The sequence below is a fragment of the Nuphar pumila genome, chromosome 4 (genome assembly GCF_984573655.1).
Source record: "Nuphar pumila chromosome 4, dmNupPumi1.hap1.1, whole genome shotgun sequence".
Lineage (NCBI taxonomy): Eukaryota > Viridiplantae > Streptophyta > Magnoliopsida > Nymphaeales > Nymphaeaceae > Nuphar > Nuphar pumila.
Window position 1 is genome coordinate 128571999 of NC_143252.1, and position 11389 is coordinate 128583387.

The 11389-nt window shown below is 36.7% G+C and overlaps 1 protein-coding gene and 1 non-coding gene across 2 annotated transcripts; one reads left to right on the forward strand and one right to left on the reverse strand.

Moving 5' to 3' along the window:
* Positions 1-2128: 2128 nt before the first annotated feature.
* Positions 2129-5557, reverse strand: LOC149841010 (NAC domain-containing protein 2-like). The gene is made up of 3 exons (XM_090003536.1): positions 5319-5557; positions 4934-5214; positions 2129-2616 (listed from the first exon to the last, which is right to left on the reverse strand). The coding sequence occupies exons 1-3, from the start codon at positions 5488-5490 to the stop codon at positions 2245-2247; spliced, it is 825 nt and encodes a 274-aa protein (XP_089859662.1). The 5' UTR covers positions 5491-5557; the 3' UTR covers positions 2129-2244.
* A 2774-nt stretch (positions 5558-8331) lies between these two features.
* LOC149841011 (U6 spliceosomal RNA) lies at positions 8332-8436 on the forward strand. The gene has a single exon (XR_016431781.1). It is a non-coding gene; the product is annotated as a U6 spliceosomal RNA (small nuclear RNA).
* The last annotated feature ends 2953 nt before the right edge of the window (positions 8437-11389 follow it).

Here is an 11389-nt window from a genome sequence, read left to right on the forward strand (position 1 = left end):
GTTATGAAATAACACATGTTTTGAATTATGAGATATAATTGATTTATATTTTAAATTTATTAAGTTCGATGATTTGTTATTGAATTCTGAGGGCAATTTTTTTGGGGAGAATAATGTAATAATCATATTTTTTTTCCATTATTAAACATATAAATGATAAAAACAAATTATCCAGAATCTCGTCGATGAATAACCCTAGTTAAATTTTAAGGACGAAATTTTTTTAAGGAGGGAAGGATGTAAAACTCATAAATTTTCAATATTTTATGGGAAATAACATTAAATTAGTGCTAAAATATTAATTGAGGTTAAGATGATAATTAATTTATAATTCAAACATTTATAAGGATTCAGAATAATTTTTCAGTAAAGAATTTATTCTGAATCAAGATTTTGATTTTAATCAGATTTAATCTGGGTTTAAGATGAATTTAACTGGAATTTTGTTTTCAATTTTTAAAGTTTTAATAGTTTAAATTTGAATTCAGATTTAATAAATATGTTTGAATATTATAATTAGATTTGAGTTTAATTTAAATCTAAATTTAAGACTTAATTAAATGTTAATTCAAGTTTGAAATATATAATAATTTATATATTTTGTTGAAATTGAATTTGGAACCTTCGATTGAATCTAGAAATACTACCTGCAAATTCTTTAGGCTATTTTTAATGAATAAAATAATAATAATAATGAATTTTATATGAAAGAAGTGTAAAAATTTAAATTATGCTAAAATAAAATATAAGAAACATCTTATATAAAAATTAAAGTTGATTTGAATTGATTTAAGTGAAATTTGCATTCAAAATTGAATTTCTGAAAAAGATAAAATATAATATATAACTGATAAATTTCATCGATATAAAGTCGAATGGAATTTCAGACGAATAACTTGATATGTATGTAATGTGAATTCAATAAATTTGAATTTAGTTTGAAATCTAAGCTAAAAAAAAATATAAAATAAAATATTCAAACGATAATGGGTCCTGCCGACTTTGGGAGAAATCGTTTTTGAAATGCATTTTTGAGAAAATGGCATTTTTAGAAAAAATATTAAATAATTTAGATAAATTGATAATGCTATTATATATTAAGTGCTATGCTATATACTGTGTAAGCCTTAGAAAAAGAATAAAGTGTATGAAATACACCCACACGCCCAAGGATCTCATCAACCCTGTTTAAATTCCTTTTCTTCAGAAATTATTTTTGAAGAATTTGAATTATCAGTAGAAAGAATATATATAATAACTAATATATATATATATATACCTTTGAACCCAATTGAATTTCATTTAGTGTCATTTCGCTTAATTGTGCATTTTAGTTTTAAAAGAATTGAATTTCAATTTCAAATTAATTAAGTAGGAGTTTATTTAGTGGAATGAAAATTATAATTAAACTAAAATTTAAAAAACTTTAGGAGTCCATAGGTGAGTCATCCCGGCCTATGTGGCACTGCATCTTAAATTTTAAAAATATTAAAATTAAACTCAAGCTTTAAAAACAAGTTAAATCAAAAGTTAGAGGGGGGTTGCTGGACTAAAAATAAAAATATCAACACAATGAGAAAAGGAAAAAGAAAAAAAGAGGGGCTATTGACTTACCTAGGTAAGAAACCTACTTAAATAAAAACAATGTTTAAGGTAAGCAAGAAAATCTTCTTTCATTCCCTCTCTCACGTTTTGGAAAATTTACATGAAAAGAAGAAGGATTTTTCTTGTAGTGAAATTTGTTAATTTGAAAGCAAGTTAGTTCATGTAGTTGCTTTGTTTCTCTTCCGGTTTTTATTCCAATTATCCATGAGAAGTTGAGACCATTAACAAATGAAAACATTTTTGCAATTTTTCTTGAGAAAATATCCATGAACATACTGTTACCGTCTCATGTAACTTCGGCAACAATATTCTTTATACATATGCAAAAGCCAATGTGTCCTTTTTATCATATTGAATATTAATGTAACTGCGAAGGCCCATCTTGCCTTTGGTTCAGATGCCGCACATTATCAACTCCAACCGGTTTGCTGATCATGTGCACAGAATGCATATTGATTTTGTGGGCAATTAAAAATGACCTTGACAAGGTTGCATTTATAGCAAGATTTGCACCATCATATGGTTACCCATTCAACATGTTCAGTAAGAATTATATTCACACTGTACAAAACAAAACATCCATGTTCATGTCACTTAAAATATAATTTTGAGCTGATCGATCAAGGCGTATTAAAATCTCTATTGATTGGAGAGGGTCTTGCTAAACACATGATACATTTGGTAAGGATTGGTGCTCAGCTGATGACAGCCTATTGGCTTATTGGAACTGGTTATAACGTTGCTGTCGTTGGCTGGAAATGAGAAATCGCAATAGTTGTAAGGATTTGCAGACATAAGGGGTGGCATCCCCAGGAAATCTGCATCCAATAAATTAACAAAAGAAGGTGGTCGTGGAAATTTGGATAATTCGTCTTGATTTGCATCACCAGCCATGGATTGTGATGAGATGAATCCTTCCTCGAAACCGGAATTGTCTTGTTTGATATTCTCGTCAATTGCTCTATCAAAATTTTTCTTCTTGTATATTCTGCACAGCACCCAATCATCCAGCTGAAAAGATATCCAAAAGAAGGAAAAATAAAAGGGGTCAGTTTAGCCCAGATGCCCAGAATCCACTCTTATTAAATCGTGGTTACTGGATTGGTTTTCTTGTTTAGAATGATGTGAAAATCCGTAGTGTGCAGTATGGCATGAACGATCATTTTTAATGTATCTCCATGCATAAACAATAGCAAACAAAGAAGTGTTAACTGCCATACATCTGGAAGATGGAAGGTGGCAAACACGAAGATGATTCTGTTTGATACTGATGGATGAATTTTCTTCTACTTTCCAATTTTCATTTTACAAATATTGGGATGTCTTTTATTCCAGTTTACATATATCAAATAAATATTAATGCCAGTTAAGACTTTTGCCCCAAGGCAATCTAAAATGAGCTATTGTGCATCTTTGTGTTTTCACAAGTGCGTGCGTGCACACACATATATGGGCGTAACGTCAGACGAGGTTACTCTATTGAAGGTTTTTTCCACTGCTAAACAACCTTTGGGCGAAAAAAAATGTGCACCGTTGATCGTGCATGCGAACAATGGTGAATGCTCATCAGACCTGGGCATCCACTGTTACTCCCATCTCCCTCTCTCTATATAAATATATATATGGAGAGGGAAAGAAAAAGAGAAATGCAAAGGTGCTCACGGAGCACCTACTAATCTTAGGTAGGGGTGGGCAATGTGTCGGGTGGCCTAGTGGGCTAAGCCGACCAGTCCCACCATGGGCCGAGGTTGGGTCAAGGGTTTAGGCCCTGACCCATTAGCTACTGGGCCTAAACCAGGCCCATTATATATATGGGTCAGTTCACAGGCTATCGGGCCAACCAGATGGGTCTGAGCTACCTAATTAATTAAATTAAGTAGCTGGTTGGATAGTAACTTGGTCACTATTAGTTGCATTGATTATATGAAATAGAGAGATAATTAGATAAGTACATTAATCTTTTATTTAATTCATTGATTTTGGTATTAGAGAAATTAATTTATGAACTTCATTAAAAAATAACCTACAAATGGGTTTGGGCCGGGCTAGACCAACCCACTAAACATTAGCCCATTGGGCCGGGTCATGGGCTCCTCTTCAAACCCAAGCCCAATAAAAACTGGACCAAAACCCCACTCATTAATAAATGGGTCGGGGCATCTTCGGGCCAAGCCACACTTAAAATGTGATGGGCCAAGTCCTAAATGGGCTTCTCAATCGGAGCTTATGGATGTACTCAACATAGTTTATTTGATAAGAATTATCCTTTTGATCATGTTTCTAGACATAAAAATAGGATTTTTTAAGTCATGAAATTTTGATATATTGTGAGCTATTAATTTTTTAAAGGTCTTAAAAAACCTACATGTATACTATAATTACATGATATAAGACTTATTTTCTACTAAATAATGTTTATAGATCATATATATCTATAGGTTCTGATTAACAAATAAAGTTAATGAAATTTGAAAATCAAAAGTTGTTATTAGGTGAGAGTAGGTACTCTGGGAGCACCCTATCATTACTAATATATATATATATATATATATATATATATATATATATATATAGAGAGAGAGAGAGAGAGAGAGAGAGAGAGAGAGAGATGGGTATCTGATAAATGAAGTATGATAAAAATGAAACGTGTTAAATGGGTTATTTTGCTCTTCCGTTGTTTTCTTTTTCAGTTTCAACCTCATAAATGTGTTGGGCATGGTCAATTTACGAGAAAAACAGACCTGGATCATGTGTTTTCGATGAAAAAAAATGATATTTGAAGGCTCAAAAGTCTACAAAGATTTTGGACCATTAATTTTTTGAACGTTATAAAAGCCAACCCTTTATCAGAATCAAACACTCCAAGAGCTGATCCCCATAAAATCAAGTACATAGATCACATGTGTAAGGTCAAAATTTAAAAATAAAATAAAAAAACCTAAAAAACTCATTTATCCTTAACCCATTATTCTCTCTCTCTCTAGGCCCAGCCACGTGAGCTCTGTCTGTCGTACTTATGATTACTGTTATGACAAATTGTGCAAGAGATAAGACCCATAAGATTTGAACAATGAAGGCAAGGATGAAGGGCATAATTTTGAGACCCGCCCAGGTCCACTGTCATCCCTAACTGCCTAGGGGGATAGGCCCCCTCCCACTAAGCCAAACCCCTTTGAGGCACAATCATATGATTTCTACTGTAACCGTTGTAAACAAATGCAAAAGAATAAATGGTTTTTACTATGGAGGTGTGACTAAAATATAATTATTTTTTGAGAAAATAGACGTGACTAAATATTAACCACGCAGAGGAGATGGACTCTCTTACCCTCATGGATGCCTTTAGTCCCTTGGGCCTCGCCCTCGCATCAGCAAGTCGGTACTCATGCATAATCCAATCAGTTTTTTCACCTCTTGGTGCTCTGCCCTTGTAAAACACCAGTGCTTTCTTGACCCCAATGAAGTGAGAGCCGCTGTAGATGGGCTTGTCTGTGCCAGTGGCTTTCCAGTAACCCGAGGCTGCCGCCCGATTTGGCCTCTCACCGTTTGGGTATTTTCTGTCACGAGGACTGAAGAAGTACCACTCCCTTTCCCCATACTCTGCTTTCTCTGCGATTGACAGCCATGTTAATAATCAGTGTGATTGGATACATACACAGAAGTCTATAAATATAAAAAAAAAGTTGGAGAAAATTAATGTGGCCATGACTAACCAGGCAAATCCCATGGATCAAACTTATAAACATCAACTGCAGAAATTATTGAAACCGGATAAGGCTTTGATGCCGCACGATTTCTAAGATAGTGAAGGATCAACTCTTCATCAGTGGGATGGAATCTAAAACCTGGAGGGAGATGAGACTCTAAACTAGTTTGGTTCATCATTGGCACTCAATATTTCTTGGGAAAACTGCTAATTAAGAAAAAGTGACATAATAAGAATGCTAGTAGCCCTGTGCTGCTAGCTATATATAAATATATATAGAAAGAGAGAGAGAGAGAGAGAGAGAGAGAGAGAGAGAGAGAGAGACGTGTATGCGTTTTTGAAATGTTAGCAGTACCAGAGCAAAGCCCTTTTAATAGCTGTTCCGTTTTTGTCCACATTAGGGGGTGGGGGTGGGGGTTGCGTCTGCCTGGTGTGGAAGAAAAGATTAGGTATAAATTCAGATAATGGGAACAGAGCAGATTGCATATTCGACCGCTTTTATTTGAACGGCAGTGATTCATTTTCTAAGAATCTCACACGTGTCCAAGCTGACTTGGTGAGGACGGATAAGGGTGGAAAAATCAATCTCATGTCCCCATCCTATGGTTCTTATCCTGCCATGTCACATCCCTGGTGCTGATTGGTGCAGCAATCTTACCCCCCATCCTCGATTCCTTATATCTCCACGTGGTAGTCAGGATTTTTCTGCCTTGATCGCCCGTTCGACCACGTGTCCACCAATATTTTATTTCCATCACCGGTAGAAGAAACCGCCCCTCTTCGTCCTCGACGGCTCAAACAGACAAAATCTCCTACTAAAAAATTGAGGGTTGATGTAAATTTTGGGATGCACACGAGCTGAGTTCAAGTCAGCTTGGGTTGGGTTGGCTCGGCTCAAGATTAAAATCTGGTTGTTCAAGTTTGGCTTGAGCTCTAGCATCTCAAAATTGGCTCAAACTCAAGCTGCCCAGGATCAGCTCAAGCCTAGTCAAGGACAGCTCAGCTCAAGCTGAACCCCTAAGATTAATTTTTTTTTTTAAACAGCTGGAGCCAAAACCGAACCTTTAATTAAAAAAACCTTTTGAAATTTTAAAAATTTGTATAAAAATCTTTCTTTAAATAAGAGGGAAAGGTGGGATTTGAATAGGGATGGCAGTGGACCGGGGGAAAGCGGGGCCCCGCCTCGCCCCGTTTGGACCGGGGATGAAGGGTATGAAACGGGGATGGAGGCGGGGACGAAGGTTTAAATCCATCCCCGTTCGGGAATGGAGGTGGGGATGGACGTACCCTTTCACCCGCCCAGCCCCGTCCCCGCCCCGCCCCGTCCCTGCCACTTTTCCCCGCCCCGCTCCGCCTCATCCCCGTTTGAACCGGGGATGGAGGACATGAAATGGGGATGAAGGCGGGGGTGGAGGTTAAAATCCATCCCCACCGGGGATGGAGGTTCTAATCTTGAGGCGGGGCAGGGGTGGAGACCTTGTCCCCCGCCCCACTGCCATCCCTAGATTTGAACGGAAGCCGACCAGGTCATGCTGAACATGAGCGTTTTTGCTCATGCCGACATCGTGGCCATCCCATTTGTATTTTAAAAAGCTCAAAAGTCAACAAAACCACGTGGCATTCATCCAAAATGCAAACAGACGACCACGATGTTGGCATGAGCAAAAACGCTCGTGTTCAGCATGACCTGATCTGCTTTCGATTTGAACCCACGTTACTTCCAACCAATGACTTATCCATTGAAGTAAAACTTCTCTTTGTGACCATTCTACGAAAAATATACATACATATATAAAATTTAATTTTTTATATAACTATGCGAGCCGAGCTTAACAAACTTATTTGAGTTGGACTGCCTGTTCAAGTTTGACTTGTTTACGTGTACCGAACATGAACCCTTGTTCAAGCTAGACTCATTTATTTTTTTCAAACGAGTTTGAGCCAAGCTTAAACAGGTCGAACCCAAAACAAACCTAAGCTTGCTGGGCATATTGTGCATCTCTAATCTTGGGTAAATCTAACAACATAATTAAGGCTGAATGAGACCCAATTTGTTCTCTAGCAGATTTGTGCTTTTTAAAGTTTGTAAGATATGTTTGCTCATTGCCTTGTGACATGTATCCCTTTTGTGGGCTATATTGTCACATGTGGTCTTCTTGTTGCGCCACTTACAAATTGTGGGTTCATGGAGGTTACCTATTATTTCTTTTCTTTTTTTTTTAAATTCTTATACTTCAGTGAAACTTTTTTGGCATCTAGCGACATCCTTTTTTTTTTTTTGTCATGCGTTCGAGGGTATACTTATTTTTTTATTTTTACAGAGGGGGTCATAATTATCTTTTGACAAATAGCTTTATTATAGTGTTGGAGTATGTGGTGTGTATGTATCCACGTGGATGCTGAGAAAAAAAATGCTTGTGGGTGTTATTTTGACACTGGTACACGTGGTAGCTTCTTCTATTGGAGGAGACAACAACTGCTTAGCTCTTTTATTTCAAAGTGACGGCAACTGCTTAAGAAAGTGACAACTGCTTGGAACCAGGCTCTTTCAAAAAAGAACATTGCCTTTATTCTCTTGCACCCATCAAAACCAACCACGCAAGGAAGTAGTTGTTTGAAACCTGCCTCCAGAAAAAAACATTGCCTTTATTCTCTGGCTCTTATGAAAACTGTAAAACCTATAAGTTTTGGATATTATAAATAAATAAATAAATAAATAAAGAAATTAACTTTATCCTCAAGTTAGAATTGGGTTTCTAGCATTTAAATTTCATATATTGGTATTTTATATATTCAATTGCTCATTTCTGGCCAATAAAGACATAATTGGTATTTTTAAAATTATTTTAAATAATTAACTATTTCAAATATTAAATGGATAGCTAAAACTACATATTTTAGTGAGTTATGACTTATCGAGGTGCTTTTCAAAGTGTTTTGAGGTAACTAGACGAATCTAGTCAGTTAAAATCTTAATTTTTAACCTAGGGGCATTTTGGTTATTTTTCCCAAATAACTATATTTATTTCATCAAAATGCTTGACAAATTGGAACGATACAGAGAAGATTAGCATGGCCTCTGCGCAAGGATGACACGCACAAATCGAGAAATGGTCCAAATTTTTTATTAACTCCGCCTGTGTATAACTGTTTAGTTATACACTGCCGGTCCCAAGCCCGGATAAAGGAGGAGGGTTGCGGTAGGCCTGTGACAGCTAGCATAAAAACTTAGTCATACCCTATGAAAATGAACCAATATGAGAATTTTGTTGGGGCGTTCCCTACTGAGCGACGCGCTGTACTCTCTAGGCACGGAGGCAGTGATAAATGGGCAAGGGTTGCTAGGTCGTCGCCCAGAAGCGACGCGTCACACCGGCGCCCGAGTGTGATGTCAAATAGGCAAGGGTTCCCTCACTTTGTTGGACGGGTGGGGGTAAAGAAGTTAGTCCAAGACCATAAAATTAGGTTAGCCACTTGGAACATAGGGTCTTTAACTGGTAAGTTAGTAGAGTTAGTAGATGTTATGTGTAGGAGAAAGATTGGTATTTTATGTCTACAAGAGACCAAATGGGTAGGTGAGAAAGCAAAAGTGATAGAACCTTGGGGATATAAGATTTGGTATACAGGAATAAATAGGAATAGGAATGGAGTAGGGATTGTTATGAGTCGTCAGTTTATAGATAATGTAGTTGAGGTCCGTACGAAGGGTGATAGAATTTTACTTATTAAATTAGTATTAGGTACAGATATTATTAATATTATTAGTGTTTATGCACCTCAAGTAGGTTTAGACGATTCCATTAAGCGTCAATTTTGAGAAGATTTAGATGGAGTAGTACAAGGGATATCTTATGGAGAAAAGCTTTTCATCGGCGGTGACCTTAATGGACATGTAGGCATTAGTAGGGATGGATTTGAGAGTATCCATGGAGGCTATGGTATAGGAGAAAGAAATGAAAGTGGAGAAAGGATTTTAGATTTTTGTTTGTCCTATGATATGATCTTAGCAAACACTTGGTTTAGGAAGAGGGAGTCTCACCTAGTAACATTTAAAAGTGGGGTTAATACGAGTCAGATAGATTTTTTCCTACTTAGAAAGAGAGATGGGGGTTGTTGCATCGATTGTAAGGTTATACCGGGAGAAAGTGTAGCTACACAACATAGAGTCTTAATTTTAGATCTTAGAATTAGACAATGCCGCAAAAGGGATAGACATAGGATAGATCCTAGAATTAAGTGGTGGGCACTGAAAGGAGCTAAACAAGGAATGTTTGTAGAGCAGGTAGTTAAGGAAGCTGATTGGTGTCTCGAGGAGGATTCAGAATCAATGTGGAATAAGATAGCGGGTGGCATGAGAAAAGTGGCTAAGGAGGTATTGGGTGAGTCTAAAGGCGGTGCACCACTAGGTAAAGATACATCATGGTGGAACGAGGATGTCAAATTAGCTATTAAGGTTAAAAGAGAGTGTTATAAAAATCTAAGAGTCGTGATAATGAGAATTTGGAGAAGTATATGATAGCAAAGAAGGAAGCTAAAAAAGTAGTTCGAAACACGAGGGCTAAGGTATATAAGGAGGTTTATGACAAGTTGGATACCAAAGAAGGCGAGAAGGATATTTATAGGCTTGTAAAGATGAGAGATAGGAAATCGAGGGATTTGGGTATGGCTAGATGTATCAAAGATGAAACACAAAGGGTTTTAGTCAAAGATAAGGAGATTAATGAGAGATGAAAAGATTATTTTGATAAGCTATTTAATGATAGTCATGCTCAAGATCTTGGAGACTTCTCCATTCCTTTTCATGAGATAAATCGTGACTTCATGCGCAAGATTCAAAAGAAAGAAATTGCAGAGGCTTTGAAGAAAATGAAATCAAGAAGGGCAGTTGGCCCAGATGGTATACCTATCGAGGCTTGGAAATGCTTGGGAGAGAAAGGTTTAGAATGGTTGACAAATCTTTTTAACTTGATTTGGCGAATAAATAAGATGCCTAATGAGTGGAGGAAGAGTACTTTGGTGCCTTTATATAAGAATAAGGGTGATATACAAGATTGCACAAACTATCGTGGTATAAAACTCATGAGTCATACTATGAAACTTTGGGAGAGGGTGATTGAGTCTAGGTTGAGGAAGGTTGTCATGATATCGGAGAATCAATTTGGTTTTATGCCTGGAAGATCAACTATGGAAGCTATACATCTTCTTAGACAACTTATTGAAAGATATAGAGAGAGGAACAAAGATTTGCATATGGTTTTTATTGATTTAGAGAAGACATACGATAGAGTACCTAGGGACGTTTTCTGGTAAACAATGATGAAGAAAGGCGTTTCTCTCAAGTATATTAGTATAATTAAAGATATGTATGAAGGAGTAGTAACCAATGTCCGCACTTGTGGAGGGGTGACAACCAATTTTCCGATAACGGTTGGGTTACATCAAGGATCTGCTTTAAGCCCTTTCCTATTTGCGATAGTGATGGATGAGCTTACGAGATCAATTCAAGAAAATGTACCGTGGTGTATGTTGTTTGATGATGATATTGTTTTGATTGATGAGTCTAGAGCTGGGGTTAATGCTAAGTTAGAATTATGGAGACAGACATTGGAAGCTAGAGGTTTTAAGTTGAGTAAGAGTAAGACTGAATATATGGAATGTCGGTTTAGTAAGCAACGAAGTAGTGATGGGAGTGTAGTGAAGCTTGGTGAGCAAGAAATACCGGTGAATGATTATTTCAAATATTTGGGATCCATCATTCAAAAGTATGGAGAAATTGATGAAGATGTAAATCATAGGATAAAGGTTGGGTGGATGAAATGGAAAAGTGCAATTGGAGTGTTGTGCGATCGTAGAATGCCATTGCGGTTGAAGGGAAAGTTTTATAGGACGACTATTAGACCCGTTTTACTATATGGTACGGAATGTTGGGCTGCCAAGAGACATCATATTCAAAAAATGAGTGTAGCTGAGATGCAGATGCTTAGATGGATGTGTGGAAATACAATAAAAGATAAGATTCAGAACGAGGAGATACGTAAGAAGGTAGGTGTTGCACCCATTGAAAATAAGATGCGAGAG